General features: G+C 35.2%; 1 protein-coding gene across 6 annotated transcripts in view; it reads right to left on the bottom strand.

Annotated features, from left to right (window-relative positions):
* Positions 1–18,873, bottom strand: part of VPS13A (vacuolar protein sorting 13 homolog A) — a 267,302-nt gene that overhangs the window by 92,164 nt on the left and 156,265 nt on the right. For all 6 annotated transcript variants that reach the window (XR_012374024.1, XR_012374025.1, XM_025891365.2 and 3 more), the window contains exons 36-44: positions 13,949–14,076; positions 13,444–13,613; positions 12,667–12,884; positions 11,742–11,974; positions 5,937–6,029; positions 4,102–4,458; positions 2,896–2,997; positions 1,445–1,603; positions 1,025–1,280 (exon numbers count right to left, since the gene is read on the bottom strand). Coding sequence is in view for 4 of the 6 variants with exons in the window: in XM_025891365.2 (XP_025747150.1) it covers positions 1,025–1,280; positions 1,445–1,603; positions 2,896–2,997; positions 4,102–4,458; positions 5,937–6,029; positions 11,742–11,974; positions 12,667–12,884; positions 13,444–13,613; positions 13,949–14,076 (1,716 nt within the window). In the remaining 2 variants the exon portion in view is untranslated. The remainder of the gene's footprint in view (positions 1–1,024; positions 1,281–1,444; positions 1,604–2,895; positions 2,998–4,101; positions 4,459–5,936; positions 6,030–11,741; positions 11,975–12,666; positions 12,885–13,443; positions 13,614–13,948; positions 14,077–18,873) is intronic.

An 18,873-nucleotide genomic window follows, 5' to 3' on the forward strand; every position in this document is an offset into this window, starting at 1 on the left:
AATATAAATGTTTTCAAACTGACAAGAGAAATTATTATAAAATATACGAACACTTATCTTTGGTTTGCTGTCAAATAACCAGAGCCTAATACCTGTAGGCAGTCACTGGCAATTACCAAAGTAGCTGCAAAATTTCAGTTTTTCATTATTCCAACAACCCGTGATACTTTATGGTATCTAAGACCTGATTAAACAAAATTTTATACATTTATTTAATATACATACTGCATTTTATTTGGGATGTGAATTACTTATTTACATATACCTCCTCAACTCCCTAAAAATGTTAGTTCAAACAAGTGAGGTAAAATTGAGGAGAGCAATTCACTGACAAGGCCATTGTTAAGCAACATTTCCTGACCAGGAGAAAGCCCTAGGTATCAGTCTTAGTATCCCTCTCCTTTGTCTATTAATCTTTCAAATTCCCTCCCTTCTCCCTAATTATTTAAATGTCAGAGTATCAGAAAGGGGTGTGGGTGAGGCTATGGGACTAGGTAACTTCACAATGAATATTATGACAATTAAGAATTTTTTACTTTCATTTCTCATGAAAACGAAACACTTCTGAGAACCACCAAGGACAAAAGAACAACCTTCCATCTCAACAGGCAGAAAATAAAAACCATTTACAAACCCAAAAACCATTATAGTGTGCCATTTTTATGACTTCAAACTTTATTTTGGATTCACTCAGCTGAAAAACTAGTGGAATATTACTGAATTATACAAAATGTGGTTGAAACAACAAAAAGCCGAGTAAGGACAGGATCAAATCTTTTTCCTCCAAAAAATATGAAATGGTGAATTACCATGCCCTAGATAATACAGCAAATAAAGTCACAATTTGGAATACAAAAATACAGTGACAACAAGCAACCAAAGCCTGGCAAAAGAAAAAGCAAAATTCCTGACCTATTTGGAAGGAGAGTTAAAAACCTGTAAGATACTACATATGAGTAAAATGCAATGTAAAAAATGTAACTTAAAAGCAATTAAAGCCCCGGGAAAATAATTTAACACTTACTGAGAAGAATGAAGAAGAGTTTACTGCTTAGGCTGGTCATTGCACTGAAATGATCATTGTCTTTAGTTCCCACATAGTCCATACTTAAACTCTCCTCATTTTTCAATACATATGATTTTGCCAATGGAACGTTAAGTACACTAAAAGAATCACTTGGTGAAACAGAGACAGTAAGTCCAAGAGAATTTAAAATCATAAATGGCGCTAGATCCCGTATGAAGACAGTTGAAGCTCCAGTGGCAGCTTCTGTAAATGCCTAATAAGGAAGAGTTATTGTAAATAAAATGAAAACTAAATGACAAGCAGAACACTAACAGATGTATGACAAGTAAGTTAATAAAAAAACTTTTTATTCAATGAAAAAAAAGGTTAGTTCAGACTAGTTTACCAACACTTAAGGTTTCAAATTTCTTTTCTTACCTTGACTAAATTATTTAACATTACAAGGCCACATTTGGATAATGTAATGTTTAGTTGGTCTTTTGAATGGAAACTGATAACAGTTTTATATTCTGGCACTTTGTAATTTTCTTCTTCAGTATCTGACTCAACAATGGCCTTTTTTGCTTTCTTTTTCATCTAAAACGACACATAAATTATAGAAATATAAGGAAAATTTGTTCCTAGGAACACATTACTCATTTTGCAAAGAAAAACAAACTAGACAAATCCCAATAATAACATGAGAGACAACAATAAGTTTTATCAGTTCCACTGCCTTACTGAAATTGCTTGGATGTCTGCCAACTAAAGTCACACAGGGGCAGTATCAGAGGAAAAATAATTTTCATCCTCAGTGATACTAAAATGGCAAGCACAATTCAAAAGGAAAAATAAACCCTAAAATCACTAAATGCTTGTGGCATCTGAATGAAAATTAAAAGCACATACTTCATAGCTCATGGACATTCAGAACAAGAAAAATCATTTGGTTTATTAGTTAGGTTTATTGGCTATGGGTAAATAAAGACTAGAAATCCAGGGACTTAAAAAGTCCAAAAACAGTTGCAGAACAATGCCATTAGAACCTACGACTCCTGAGACTCAATACCATCTACCACTATTTAGGATTCACAGATCCACTGCCCAGGTATACTCTGACCTAAAAAACACCAAAGAAGTTCCTTTATCCAATCCTTTATCTGAAATATGTACAAAATAAATAAAGTAATCTAATACAAAAGGTTGGACAAGCTAGTAACCTTTGTTGTTATATTAACTGGCTTCCAACCACTGAAAATCTGTCTGCAGGTGACTAAATCATTATTTAGAGAGGAGACACGTTAGCAATTCTTCAGTTTCCTGCTCTGAAGCACAATTTCATCCATCTAAAGGTCCTGATTCTTAGGATTACATAAGTTTACAATATATCCGAGAAACAAGTAATAGTATACTTTCTTCTATATATACACCCTTCTGAGGACAAAGGAAACTCAGGGTAGACAACAATCTACACGAAGATGTTAGAGGCATCTAACACGGAGGTTCTGAGCAGGGACTCTGCAGCCAGAACTGCATGCAACCTCTTCCACTTTGAAGCTGTTACTTTAGGGAAAGCTCTAAAGCTCTCTAGTCTCAGTTCCTTCACATGTTAAAATGGAGTTAAAAACCAACTTCAAAGGGGTGCTGTAAGCGTTCAAGTAAAAATACATTATTTATAACAGTGTCTACAACACAATAAACGTTACACAATTACTTGTATTAGCAAAGGAGGCAATAGTCCTGGTTCTGAAAATTACATTCACAGGCCAAACAGGGAAGTATGTGGCAAGACTCCTAATGAGAAAACTTGAACTTTGTTATTAAAATTCATCTGTTTTGTGTGATATGGACATTGTTTTTGAAAAACAATTTTCAGACTTCAAATATACCTTGATTCCGAGATTCCATGGTCTAAAATCCTCAGTCTGATCAATTTCTAAGGGTTCAAGCAAAGGCTCCCATACACCAAACATTTCATTGTAATAATGCACCTAGAGAGAGAATTAAATTTTGAAATAAGACATTCTTATACTTTCTAAAATGATTTTCCATGCTGTTTCCCACCACTATTCCCTCTGGCTCTGCTATTCTTTATATGGAAACTGTTCTCTGTGCCTTTCCTTAGTTCCTTATACACACTCCCTCAGCACTTTCATCACCTGGCTAACTTCATAGTCTAGTCTTCACAATTTAATCCAGACAAAACTCTCTTTTAAGCATCTTTCCTTGACTTCCAGACTGGGCTAAATATCAAAAACTGCATCCATTTATCATGTATTATTGACATTTTTAAACAGATCTGCCTACCTCCACTGACATTTTGAAATCTCTTGATGATGAATTATAATTCAATAAGTGCTTATTTGAACTCTCAGAATCTCTTGGACATCCTAGATCATATCCTCCACAAAATATACAGAATCTAGCCAGAATTTCAAAATTTGAAATCTAGTTAGTTCTACCTCTATTAGTGTGTATTTTTGTATCAACACACAATTTATCAGCTCATAAATTTTCATATTAATACAAATTAGAATATCCAATTAGTTTTCACTAGACATAAACTCATAACTTAAACCAAAATATCTTTAGAGATAATTCTATGTAGATAAATTCTGAAGCAAAATGTATGTTGGTTCAAAACAAGTATCTCCCTTATAAAGTACTCTCACAAAAATGTGAAAGATCTTTGTAGATACTCCCTAAAGATAATGCACTGTATAAAAGTATGAGGCATATCCTTCTAATTCTTTCTACTACTCTTTTAGAGGAGATCATAAATAGTCTATTATCCTTTTAAAGGAAAAAAGATATTCAATTCTTAAAAATAAGAATATTGAATCTAATCAACACTGTTTATTAATACATCACCTTTAAGTTGATAAAATCAATTGAAATACCCAAGTTTATATTACGAAAATGTACACATAAAAACTACATCAGGGCATAAATTTGTATATTTGCTTCCAAAAGTACTGTGAACCAACATTCGTATTTACAATAAACTTAGTTAAAATATTTATTTGAGATACCAGAAATACTCCATGTGTAGCATTATTTGTTATAAAATCTGGAAAAATACTGCATATACTTACTTCTAGGTCAAGCTGACAGTAGAGATTTATCAAGGAACTCCAGTTTTTGCCCTCCCCTGAAAAACGTGACTTTGCCAACAGCATAGGCACTGTTCTATGACCAATTCCAGCCTCAAGAACTATAAAAATAGAATCAATGTTCACTCTTATCATCTCTCCTTTGAGTATCAATTCAGTTGTGGGAGCTTTGTTTTCAACTTCATTTGGTTCTTCAAGAAACCACATTTTTAAATTCTTTGTATCCTTCTTTTCCCATAAATGTACTGTAGAAGAAGTAGTTTCTTGTGGGATGGTATCCTTGGATGTATAAAGTGCTGATGTTATGGTAATCACAGTGTTTATGATAACTGGTGAAACCTAAGGGGAAAAATTTAAACTAATAAAAAAAATCTACCCATACCACTTTCAAAAATTAGGTACTTCAAAAAATATTAAATATACTTGCTGAAGGATCGTGAAGAATTAATATTAAACTAATATCACTACCATAAAATAGATATAGTTTATTGCCTATAAAAATTTTATAACTAATTTCAATTTTTTAAAAAGATTTATTTCTTTTGAGAGAGAGAGAGAGAGAGAGAGAAAGAGTGATTGTGTACATGCATACAAGTTGGGGAAAGGGCAGAGGGAGAAGGAAATAGAATCTGGAGCAGAGTTCTTGCTGAGTGCAGAGCCTGATGTGGCGCTCAATCCCATGACCCCAAGATCATGACCTGAGCAGAAGTTAAGAAACAGTTGGATATTTAATCGACTGAACCACCTAGGTGCCCCTAATTTCGATTTCTAAAATATTTACCTGAATCTTACAGATATTAGATTGACTAAGTTTAAGTTCAACTATGTACACCATCGCAATGTTAGATGTTAACTACAGAAGAAGTCACACACCAATAATAAAATATACAACATTCAAATGTGTATTAAATAATACACTGTAAATAACGTGTCACATAAAAATACTTTCAAAAACATAGCTGCTTCATTTTTTGCATGTATACTTTCATGCAAAAGTATTAACTTTTTAAAAATTTATTTAAAATAACATTTAAAATTTAATTTTAAATAACATTTAAAATTTATTTTAACAATTAACAATTTATTATGCTGAGTGAAATAAGTCAATCAGAGAAAGACATGTATCATATGACCTCACTGATATGAGGAATTCTTAATCTCAGGAAACAAACTGAGGGTTGCTGGAGTGGTGGGGGATGGGAGGGATGGGGTGGCTGGGTGATAGACATTGGGGAGGGTACATGCTATGGTGAGCACTGTGACTTGTACAAGACCGATGAATCACGGATCTGTACTTCTGAAACAAATAATGCAATATATGTTAAGAAAAAAAAAAGAAGAAGATAGCAGGAGGGGAAGAATGAAGGGGAGTAAGTCGGAGGGGGAGATGAACCATGAGAGAGGATGGACTCTGAAAAACAAACTGAGGGTTCTGGAGGGGAGAGGGGTGGGGGGATGGGTTAGCCTGGTGATGGGTATTAAAGAGGGCACGTTCTGCGTGGAGCACTGGGTGTTATGCACAAACAATGAATCATGGAACACTACATCAAAAACTAATGATGTAATGTATGGTGATTAACATAACAATAAAAAATTATTTTAAAAAACAATTAACAATTTATTGTTAAAACTTTAACAATTAAACAGGAATATTATTTAACAATTTAAAGACTTGATATATTTAACAATTAAAAGACTTTTTTTTGGCTTTCCTTTATTTAACAATTAAAAGATATAATAATTGCTTGTTTCTAGGTTTTACTACTTTTTTAAAAGATGCCCTAAAGATATGAATAACTGATTACATTTTCACTTACCTTTAGTGTGAGGGACTTTATTGATACATCAATCACCTGTGGATCTGTACCTATTTGAGTAGCTTGATAGAACAAGTCACAGGGCTGCAAAACCTAGGAGGGAAAATTCAATACCACCAAATTAACATTGTTCTAAAATAGTTTTATTTAAAGACATTCCTAGTAACAGTTATGTTAAAAAAAACAAGAAAGTAACTTTTTAAAAACACAAGTGACTCAATAACACAATTCTCTTTTATACTTATCATTTCTAATAGGAAGTATTAACAATAGCAATACTAATAAAACAGTTAAGTCAAAGAAGATCTTAAATATGCTTAAATATACAAAAACCCCACAAAACTTGTATTATGTATTTTATTTTACTTAATATAATAAAATTTTCTCCATTATAAAGTTGAAAAAATAATCTACATAGGAAAAGCTACAAAAGATGAGGAAAAAATTATAAATACATTAGATTTACTAAATAACTCTTAATATAATCATAAATTAACTGAAGTTTTCTCTGTGGTAGAATTCTCCCCTCTAGCCCCTAAAGACTCACACTGGTCTCAAATGCAAAATATATTCACTCACCTCCTAAGGTTTCTAATAGCCTCATACCATTATAGCCCAAAGTCTAAAATCTCATCATCTAAATCTGTTATCTCATCATATATGGATAAGATACTTCTCATCCATATCTTATCTCATCCATGTGTTTTATTTAATATAGTAAAATTTTCTCCATTTTAAAGTTGAAACAAAATAATCCATATAGGAAAAGCTATATTTATTTCTCACTGATGCAAAAATCCAAAATCTCATCTCTGATCAGCTCAAGGTCTAAAATCTAAATCACGTACAGGTGCTGATGAAGTACCTGGGTGTAATCTATTAAGTACAGCTGCTAGGGCACAATTTCCCTTTCGCGGATCTGTGAAAGGAAGAGGAGGTATCTGCTCCCATCTTCCCAACACAGAATGGTGGGGCAGTCACAGGATAACATTACAGATATTCCAGTTTAAATGGGGAAAATGGAAGGTCAAAAGAAGTCACTAGCCCAAAGTAACCTGAAATCCAGCCAGGTCCATGAGTTTCTTGATAAGGTTTCAAAGACAAGGGACAACTGTCTGTGGCTCTCACCTCTACCCTCTGAATCATCCTCCCTTTTCTAGAAAAGGTAGCATAAATTTGTAACCCAGTAGTTTTATCATCCTGCTTCCTGCCAGTAGGATTTCGGGGGCCCAAAGAGTCACTCTCCATTTTGTACTCCCTGTCCCTCCCAGTCCATGCCGGCAGTGTTTCTGCCAAAATCATTTCCTCAAGAACCTTGAGGGCCTTCTGTAAATTTCACAAGGTTTTACTCCATTAGACAAAAGCAACATCCACTGATCTTTTTGAGATAATCATGGTCTCCTGCTGAGACAGCTAAAGGATGACACCTTTATGATTCCTAGAAGCCTCAGTGTGATTGAGAAGATCTGAAAGGGCCCTCTGTGTGTCTGAACACTATGATTTTTTGACCTAAGATTTAAGAAATATTTATACAATCACACAGTCTTTTCTCTATACTACATTTTTGGCGGCCATTTCTGACTTTAAGCAGCTTCTGCCATTTGGAAGGCTAAGAAATATCACAATCATAAAGTCCTGGTTCTCTGGTTCTTTTTAACTGTTCTTTCTCAATTCATCTCTCTGCTCTAGCATTTTACTATTAACAATAAGAAATCAGGCAACAGCTTCGAATCAGGCATCTTAGAAATCTCCTTAGCTTTATATCCATGTTTGTCACTTAGGAGTTCTGCTTTCCAGACAACTATAAGACACAGTTTTGCAAAGCTCTTTGTCACCAAATTTCAGGCCATCCCTTTAATTTCCAATAACACGTCTTTCACCTTCCTTGTATGCCTCCTGTTGGTAGCATCATCAATGACCATATTCCTACCAAGAGTCTGTTCAACACAACTGAGGCTTTGTGTATCCATCTCCATAAAATTCCTCCAAATTCTGCATACTGCCCACTCTAAAGCTGCTCCCACGTTCGAAATAGCTGCTACGACAGCATCTTGCTACTGGTACAAACATCTGTATGTGTTTCCTACTAATGCCTAACAAATTACTACCAAACTAGTAACTTAACATGAATTTATTATTTCCCTGTTTTCATGGGTCAGGAATCTTGCTGAAATCAGGTGTCAGTCACCTGGATGTCCTCACCTGAAGGTTTGACTAGGGAAATCTGTTATCTCATCATATATGGATGAGATACTTCTCATCCATATTTTATCTCATCCACGTGTTTTATTTAATATAGCAACTTGTAGCACAGTAATAACCCATCTACAAGTTGAAAGTGATGTTAAAAAAGGCTGCTTCAAAGTAGAAGCAAGCTACCAAGGCACCTTGCAAAGTCCCCAAGGGGTGGGAAGTGGGGAGGAACAGAGAAGTCCTCTCAAATCTTGGAAGTGATATACCTTCAAGTTATTTGTCAAATTCTTGAGCTGTATTACTAAGCAGAAGGCTATCGCTAGGTAGAGTGGAATGGTCAGCAATTTCAAAATGGTCAAGAGAATGGGACCAAGAAGAAAAAATCAATTTCTTTGAACAAGCAGATTAAGCTACATCCTAGGAATAGCCCAGCAATAAAATGAAAGGAAAGAAATCTTTTTTTAAAATTTTTTCATTATTTATTTATTATTATTATTTTTTAAGATTTTATCCACCCGACAGAAACACAGCGAGAGAGGGACCACAAGCAGGGGGGAGTGGGAGAGGGAGAAGCAGGCCTCCCGGCGAGCAGGGAGCCCAATGTAGGGCTCGATCCCAGGACTCTGGGATCACGACCCGAGCCGAAGGCAGCCGCCCAACAACTGAGCCACTCAGGCGCCCCAAGAAACAATCTTTTAAATGTAATTAAACCATGCTTTTGCTACTTCATTGGGAGGGGGGAGGTAGCTCTTGTTTCAGCAGCCTAATATCCTAATACAGAATTTCATACCTAGAAGTTGGCACCACTGTAACAAAGTCAAAATAGATAACTGATTTAGCAATTGAATGGGCATGGGATATTTTAAAATGAGAAAGGACATCAACTACCTCCATTCTGACCTCTATCTGTACTTTCTAAATGATTAAGTTTTTCTTTCCATCTTATTTCTAAACTCAGGCAAAAAACCTTAGGGGCAAAGCATTCCCTGATGGGAACTGAAACTACCCCTTAAGCAGAGAGGACACCCTGGACCAAGACCCCAAGTGACTGACCCCAAAAAAATGACCGACCTGACCTTTACCGCCCACCTGCATGGACCCACGACCTCTGCCCCACTTTTTCTTTATATAAACCTAGAAACATTTTTGGCACTTTGGAGACAACCTTTGAGATACTGGCCCATTGTGTTCTCGGTGTTGGCCTCACTGAAATAAATTCCTTCCTTGTTTCAATGCCACTCATGTCTCTGCCTCTGGATTGTGCAAGTGGCCAGTGGCCAAACGCTGTCTGTTTGGGACCCCAGAGCCAGGTGCTCTTGCACCCCTGCCCGCCAGCTACAAAATTACAAAGCTGATGACTAACAATGCCATAGCAAAATATTTGGTGAAACTGCTACTGGTGATACGTAGGAATGCAGACAATGTACCTTAGAAAAAAGCCTACTGCCAGACAGGTTTAGAATATTTAGAATGTTGCTATTTATTAGCCCTACAAGAGAAAGGAAAATGCTGAGAAGACTCAGGGTCTGAAGAGTAACCTCAGCGAGAGGTAAGACTGTGGCTCCTAGTCTTTCTCTGGCAATTTTTGTTAAAATCAAACTTGGGAACTAGCCCGTGGCAAAAACAACGAAAATTAGAGTACAGATGGTCCCCCTTGCCCAAACTTATTCCTAAAGTAGCCTTTACTAAATCAGGATGAAGGCAGAATCAGTAGAATATAGAGATTAGTAAATAAAACAGTTTTCTAGAATAAATGAATGAATGCATTCTTTGGTTATTATGGTTGCTTACACCTGGAACTACCAAGAACTAAACTAAATGTTCAAGGAATGAAAAACTGCCAAAGAAACCATTATCAGCCATGCAAAAGCCTTTTGTTAATTCAACTGCTAGAGCAATCTCCAAGTAACCAACTCAGTAGGAAGTGAGCTGTGAAAACAGTGCAGCTGCCAAAAAAAAACAATAGCCACTTCAGATGTGTCTACAGAGAATGGTTTAAAAAAAAAAAATCTTTTAGAGGGGAAATCTGGGGCCACCTGAGAAAATGACCATGTTTTTCCATGGGAGTGAAAATGGAAGACTCCAACATGGGCTCTCCCAGGAACTTGACTCCATTGCAAGAGCTGCAAGTTTTCACATTTCTGCTCAGAAGGATGTGATAAACGTTATGGATAAGTGACTACCAAGTGCTCCCCATTCTTACTTTCCTGAATGGGTTTTTAAATTGCAATTAGCCTGTCCTTATACCACCATTATACAGTGGTTGTGTATATGGCGATGGGAGTGTTTGCTGAAATGCCGTGGCTTGTCTATTAGTTAAGAGATTATCAAAAAAGAGAAGTCACAGCAGACTGAAACAAAGAAAACTATCACCTACAGATCCTGGACTTTGAGACTGTATCCCTTAAGGAAGAGAGGAGTATGTTCTATGGATGAGAAAAGACAAATATGAATTATTTGTGTGGAAAAAGGAAGAAACCTCTGAGTGAACCAATAGGGTAGGACCTCTAATTGTTACCTGATATCTCCTTGTGGAGAGCAAAATGGAGTCTCTCATGTCAAGCAGGAGCCTCTGTCAAGCAATGACGCAAGCAGTTAAAGGTTCTGCAGCTAGGAGGTACTGCCGGGACCGATGTCGGCTGACACCCCAGAACTGATAAGCAGCAGAACCAGAGGAGGTCTGCAGAGACCCAAAATTGATTAAATCCCTTTGAAAAGGGGAGGATTTGGGCAGTAAACTGTTAAGACTCTTCAGACCTGACCCGTCTATGTCTGACCACTTAAAAAGGGCAACTGTCCCCGAAGGCTCTGCCTGATTGATCTCCCAACAGAACTGAGATCCTTCCCTGATTGACCATCAGAAGCAGTAAGTGCCAAGAGCTGACCTGGGCCAGACAGAGGCCTTATCTCAACTGTGTGCCCACAGACTGACTTTGCGTTTGGTTCATTCACTTCCTGCACCCCTCGTTTGTCGGGCGGTTTGTCTTCTGTCCTGCTTTGTGTGCTGTGTAAGGAGCCAAGTTTAATCATATGGTGAATTGTCACTGAGTTTGGAAACCTGAACCCGCTTTCTAATTGCGATTTAACTTTGCCTTATGATTGAATAAAGCTGACGTTGTGGAAAGACACAAGTTACGTGTGTGCCTTCACAACGAGCTCATGAAACTGTAAAACATAAATGTGATGTTTATTAAAGCAAATGGCTGAATCTTCAAATAAGTTATAGGTAGAAAAGAAAAAACATATCCGAGCAAAAATGTCCAGATGAGAAAGATTAAAAATAATAACACTGAACAACAAAGCAAACAACTGGTAGAAAGTCTCAAAGGCCTAAGAGGAATTGACATGGTCAGAAAGCCACGGTGAGGTCTCTGAGAAGTGTCCAGATGAAAACAACATCTTCGACTATTCCCACAAATACGTACAACACCAAGGAGCAACTGGGGAAAGAAAAGAGTTTCAAAGCTGGTGTAATAATAATCTCTCCGAGAAGAAAAAAAAGTAAAAGTATTCAGGTAGTTTTCTCAAGTGGTATATACTAAATCCAAAATAGTTTACAGTTAAGCAGACAATGAAAGTATGTAATGAAAGATAATGAAAGAGTAAACTCACAGTAGTGATTTTGCCTTTTCTCTTGACTGGAAGAAATGGGCATGCTCTCACTTGAAGATCTTTAATGGCAGCAGTCATTGTATTATTCTCAAGGTCACCTTTCCAACAAATTTCACATTGTGTTGTAATGACTAATGCAGGAGCATCACTTCTTGTCATATCAGCCACAAACACAATTTCAGGATTTTTAATAATAATATTAATTTCCCACTTCTCTGATTCCTGTACAGATACTAAATACAAACAAAAATAAGTTCACATTTTAAAATATTTATAAATCTTTGTTATACATATTATTTATGAATAATTATTTGTGAGAAAATGTTTTTTCATTTCAAGTAAAAAAATAAAAGAATCTTCAATCCCAAAGGAATCTACTGCAATTCTCTTAGTTTAAGAGTTCAAGATGCTATAGTCTTCAGAACATTTAAAAATGTGGGGGGGAAAACCCTTTAATGGCAGCTCTCACCTTGATACTACTTCTGCTCTACCACAACAAACGAAATATATAAAAGATAGTGGAGAGCTATAAAAATAACAAAAATAAAAGAGAAATTTAAGTTAGATTATCTTTAATTATGAAACGTAATGGTTTGTTATTCTCCCTACTTGTTTTCGTCAAAAAAATTCTTTGAAATTGCTGCCTGTGGGGAAGTATATTTTGCTTATTCTAATGTAGGTCTCATAATTTGTGAGCTCAATATACATTTACATGCTGAAAAATGGGCAAACTGCACATTCTACCAGAAAGCACATTTAAGTTTTCCTTTTACCTCTGAAAAATAAAAATTTTTTAAAGATACTTATTTATTTGACAAAGACACTGCGATTCACTTAACCTCCTCATCTGGAAAGGTAATCAATGGTGAGTGTTACTGTAGCACTTCAGTAATACAGATATGAAATATTTTGGCTAATAACTAACCTTCTTCCTTAGCAGTCCATGTTTGAACACTGGTTTCTACAGCAGTGCCTGTGGTGTAGGCCTCAAGAAAGACATTTGCAACTGTCAGCAGAAATTCCACACTTGCACAAATATATGTTTCTTGAAGGACTAAATCAGTCACCCAACCATCTCTGACTCTTCTATACTTTACATCCATCATGTCCTTTTTGTCAAACCCAACTGTCAGTCCTATCATTCTGAAAAACACAATAATAACAATTCCTGTGAGTATCTAACAAATAAGCAAACACACCAATAAAAGGCAAAAGACCTCTTATCCATTTTACTAACAGCGAACCAGCATTCTGAAGTTATTTCTCCTAGGAAGATCACAAAGTACTTCAAACAACAGACTTAGAAACTTCTGGAGCACAACTGTTTCATAAACTAGCAAGTACTCTGTAAGAAATTAGAACTTAGAATCTCAGCATCTTTATCTTAATCTTTCATGTTTTCCCTTAATTTTTCATGTTTTCATGTTTATAACTTGCAGAGATCAATAATTTAAATAGAGATTAATTTAAAAATCCAATTTAATTGCACTGATTATTTCTACTTAACTCCACTGACCATCCAGTAAGAACAGCACATAACTGAACCAGGACATTTTAAATGTTGACTGAGAACCGTTAACTCCATTAAATTGAAGCTCTGAAGATCTTGGGATGTACCCAGAAAACAAACATGCAACTTTGGGAAAATGTTTTATAAAATATTATCAAATATTTCTCAAGTAAAAAATAAGAACACTATTACCTAGGAGTTGCCTTCTTGACATGAGGCCTTTTATCATCTAAAATACAGTTTTTTAATGAGAAGGAAGAAAATGTTGAGTCATCTGTATACATTTTTGCAGTGCTTATGATATTCTCCAACTTAAATTCAGCAAGTTTCAGAGAAGGATCACGAACATCTGTAAAGGAAGTCTGTGGAAGAGGAAATCAATACAAATTTTACACAAAGTCTAATACATATTTTAAGATACAAACTACCACCTTCTCTATTTCCATAGGGTTTGCTAAAGTCCAAAAAAATTAATTTAAAAATTAATTTTTTACATCACTGCCTATAGGAAAGATAACTCATCTTAAAAGGGCAATGGTTAAATCCATTATTAAAGTGAAATGATCAGTAACATTTTTCAGAGGAAAAGAGACTCCAAAATATATATGAAATATTAACAACTGTTACTTTAATAATAAGCATTCATCTATATAATTTTCATCATGTGAGAAAATATTCTCTTTTCTCCCTAACTCACCTGTTCAGGACCTGGACTATACAGTACCATGGTGAGATAGTCGGTCCTGAAGCTCATATTCAGTGTTGTCTTAACTTGAGAGGCCTGTGAATGTATTTCCACCACGGCAGCAGTCACTACAGTTGTTCCTTGGAAAAGTTAAAAGTTATTGGATAAAAAAGTCAAGAAAGGTAGAAGTCATTAAAATAGGTTTTAAATAGGTTTAATAGAATTTTCAATTAAATATGAAGAATAATGTTAGTCAACAAAATAATAAAGATTAGAAAATGCAGAAGTTGAACTCAGTAACTCCCGGCTTAGGATTCTTTCTGTAGTATCTTAGGAATAAAACACTTGGTGCTGCCGTTTCCATTTTTTTAAGGTGAGAATAATAAAACTAACCACTGCGTTTGTTTTGGGGATCAAATAAAAGAGCATGTATAAAATACTTATTAGATTACCTGGTGAATACTTTAATATTCAAATTTTACTTCAAAAAACTAAAACCAAACAAGGTATTTTAGATATTTTAAACAACTGTTCCACTGAAAAGAAGGATCCAAAATTCATTCTTTCCTGCATTTTACATTTTGAGTCAAGGCATTATATGTACATGGAATATATTAAATGGGCTTTTTATTAAAACATAGCAATTGCTAATGATCATGCTACCCAACTCCAGAGACCAGTGCCACCACATCACGTAACTTATTTTTAGTTTAGGTAAAATTTACATCAGTGAAATACGTAGATCTTAGCTGAACAATTTAATGAGATTTTGTACATCCATGCTACCAACACTCCCATTAAGATACTAAATATTTACATCATTCCAGAAAGTTCTCTCATACCCTTTTCCAGCTCTTCCCCAACCTCCCTATCATTCTAATTTTAATTACAAAGGTTAGTTTTGTTTGTTCTTAAATTCTGTATAGAGTAACATTTAAAGTAAAACCTCTTTCATGTTTGGCTTCCTGCAGGTAACCTATTTCTGACATTCATCCACATTGTCACACGTATCAGTAGTTAATGCTTCCTTACGCAGTCTATGAAAATACACAATTTACCCATTCTAGATTGATGAACATATGGGTTGTTTCCAGATTTAAGCGATTATGAATAAATCTGCTACAAATATTCCTGAATAAGTCATTTAGTGTATATATACACCTTTTTTGGGGGGGGAAGGAGAAATATTTGGACCTGGAATTGTTTGTCACAGGGTAGATATCTGTTAATTGCTGAACTCTAAGTAGTTATACTATTTCACATTCCCAACAGCATTACATGAGTCTCAGTTGTTTCAAACTCTCATCAATACTTGCAGCTGTCAGTCTTAAAATCTGACTCATGTGGTAAAGTGAAGTTTTCCTGATAAATAACTGTGTTAGCACACTTTCATCTGCTTACTTTCCATTTAATATATCCTTTCCCAAGTATCCAACTCATCTGGTAATTATTTTAGTTTAAGTTATTAATTTCAAGGAGTTTTCAGGTATCCTAGATATGAAAACAATGTCAGATACACATATCATGAATATGTATACCAGACTGAGGGCTCACTTTTCACAATCTTGATATCATCTCTTGATAAGGAGAAGCTAAAAAGGTTTATGAAGTCTACTTTATAAACTTTTTATGATTAGAGTTTTATCTACCTAAGAAATCTCTGGCAATCCCATGATCATGAAGATACTCTTCTATGGTTTCTTCTAGAAGCTTAAAAGTTTTAGCTTTCAAATATATGTCTTTCATCCACCTCAAATTAATTTCTGTGTATGGAGTTAAGGGACAAGGTTCAATTTTTCCTGTTAAAAGGTTTATCCTGGGCGCCTGGGTGGCTCAGTTGGTTGGGCGACTGCCTTTGGCTCAGGTCATGATCCTGGAGTCCCGGGATCGAGTCCCACATCGGGCTCCCTGCTCAGCGGGGAGTCTGCTTCTTCCTCTGACCCTCTTCCCTCTTGTGCTCTCTCTTTCTCTCTCAAATAAATAAATAAAATCTTTAAAAAAAAAAAAGGTTTATCCCTTCCCTATTGACTAGTCTTTGTTGAAAATCAGTTGACTCTACTTGTTTTCTGGACTCTTCTGTTTTAAAAATCTGTGCTAACTTGTTTTAGATTTACTGCAAATTTTGAAATCAGATAGTATAAATCTTTGTCTTTCACAATTTTTTTTTTGCCCTTTGTTTTGGGTTTTTTTCCTGGCTACCTAGTCAAAGGCATTTTTACTTCTTTCTACTCTTTAGATCTATTAATCCTTCTCCTGGCCTTATTACCCTGACAATGACTATGAGTTAACCTGGTATGATGATTGTGGACATTTCTGACTTGCGTCTACTTTAGGGGGAAAACTTAACATTTCAGCATTAAGTATGCCTTTTAGATATTTTTAGTTTTCATCATAAATAGGTGCAGAATTTTGTCAAATGCTTTTCTGGCATCTATTGAGATATGATTTTTTTCCCTCTTTGTTAATTTGGGTTATTATATTAATTGATTTTTGACTGTCAAACCAACTTTGCATTTTGGGATAATTCTCACCTGGTCGAGATGAAATATCCTATATCCTTATTGCTGGATTCAGTATGCTAATATGTTGTTAAGAATTTCCATGTCTGTGTTCATGAAGGATATTGGTGTGAGATATTCTTTTTTTGAAAAGTCTTTTTTTTTTTTTTTTTTTAACCAGGGTAATGTCTGCTTTAGAAAATGGCCAAGGAACTGTTTCCTCTTTATTTTCCAGAAGAGTCTGTGTAACACTGGTATTATTTCAAACTTCAGTATTTAATAGAATTTATCACTGAAATTCAATTCCTTTAACAGAAAGGGCTACTCAGATGTCTTACTTCTTACGTCAGTTTTGGCAACTTTGTGTTTTCCAGGAAATTTGTCCATTTCAAACAAGTTGTAGAATTCATTCTCATAAAATTATTCATAATAGTCCCTTATTGTCCTGATAGCAATCTGCAATATCTATTTAATTCTGATACTGATAATTTGTTCTCTCTCCCTTGTCCTAAGGGTTTATCAAATTTATTAATTTTTTCCAAAGAAAACAATCTCTGACTTTGCTAATTTTCTCCATTGTATATCCATTTCTCTTCCATTGATTTCTACTCTTATCCGTATTACTGCTTCCTTTTATTTACTCTGGATTTAATTTGCTCTTCTTTTTCTCCAGGCAAAAGATTTAATCTCTTAAACTCTTGTTCTTTCCTCATCAAATCCCTTATAGCTACAAAGTTCTTTCAGCACTGCTTTAGTTACATCCCACAAGTTTTTATTAAATTTTATGTTCATTACCTTCCAGCTTAAACAATTTTCTAATTTCCCCTGTCTTTTTTGACTCACAGGTTATTTAAAACTTGTTTAATGTCCAAGTATTTCAGGCTTTCTTGACACCCTATTGCTACTGATTTCTAATTTAATTCCATATGACCAAAAAACTTCATGGCCCCCCAGAATGGTTTATCCTTGTGAATATTCAAGAGCCCTTTAAAAAAAAGTGCATTCTGCAATTACTGAGTGTAGTATTATACTAACGTCAGGTCAGTTTGTTAACAGTGTTCAAATGTTCTATATTCTGACTTTTTTGTCTATGTTCTATCAATTACTAAGAGTGGTATGCTAAATCCACCACTGATTCTGTGTATGTGTATTTCTTCCTTTAGTTTTGTCAATTTTTGCTGCATGTTTTGAAGCTCTGTTATTAGTTACAGTACATTTAAAGTTGTTGGATCTTTTTTGTGAATTGATCCCTTTATCATTGTTAAAAAAAAAATACAAACTTTTAAAGAAACATTTCTGAGACAATCAGGAGAAAATGAAGCCTACCAGGATATTTTCATGGTTTATAGGATGTATAGCTAATTTTTTAGGGGTGATAATGTTACTATGACTACATTTAAAAAGTAAAGTTCTGGGGCACCTGGGTGGCTGTTGGTTAAGTATCTGCCTTTGGCTCAGGTCATGATCCCGGAGTCCTGGGATCAAGCCCCACACTGGGCTCCCTGGTGAGTCTGCTTCTCCCTCTGCCCTTTGCCCCACTCTTGCTAATAAATAAAATCTTCAAAAAATAAAATAAAAAGTAAAGTTCTTACTACTTAAATACCAATTAAAGGTATAACATCTGAGATTTGCTTTAATATCATCTAGTGGGGTGGGGGAAGAAAATGCAGTTAAAGCTGTGATAGAGGCAGCCACGTGACACCAGTTGTTGAAACTGTGTTGATGGCCACGTGACACCAGTTGTTGAAACGTGTGGATTCATTACCTTATTCCGTCTACTTTGGCGTATGTGCAAATTTCAAGAAAATTATTAAAACAGTAATGTATTTAAATGTCTATTTTTCGTTTCATTTTAGACATTATCTTTACACTCCCTACTATTTAAGTCCTTACCACTTCCTCTCTCTCTCCTATCTTCCTATCTTCCAGCTTTGGCCGGTTACGTCTTAATCTCTACGTTAACATGGTTAATTACATTCTTATTTACACAGTAAGTTTTCCATGTGTTAACTATAACTATGTGATAATTTTCAATGAAGAGAATTAACAGTTTATCATAACACTTTTTTCTGCTGCTACATCACAACTAGTCCATCTCTCAAAAAAGAAGAGAGAATCTCTGGTGCAAAATCTTAATCCACTTCACTTCTAGACTAGACTAGATTATTTGGTAGAGATTTCTCCCTTCTTAGGAACCAAAAACATGTCTTCTTTTCCGTATCACTTATGTAGTTAATTAATCCCTCATTCTACATATTATATGAAATTTATGCTATTTTTCTTTTCAAAGACATTCTTCCACTTTTAAAAATTTTTTTAAGATTTTATTTATTCATTTGACAGAGAGATAGCAAGAGCAGGAACACAAGCAGGAGGGAAAAGGAGAAGCAGGCTTCCCACGGAACAGGGAGCCCGATGTGGGGCTCCATCCCAGGACCC

The sequence above is a fragment of the Callorhinus ursinus genome, unplaced genomic scaffold, assembly GCF_003265705.2.
Source record: "Callorhinus ursinus isolate GAN/ISIS: 27379988/994484 unplaced genomic scaffold, GSC_fseal_2.0 scaffold28, whole genome shotgun sequence".
NCBI classification, from domain to species: Eukaryota; Metazoa; Chordata; class Mammalia; order Carnivora; family Otariidae; genus Callorhinus; species Callorhinus ursinus.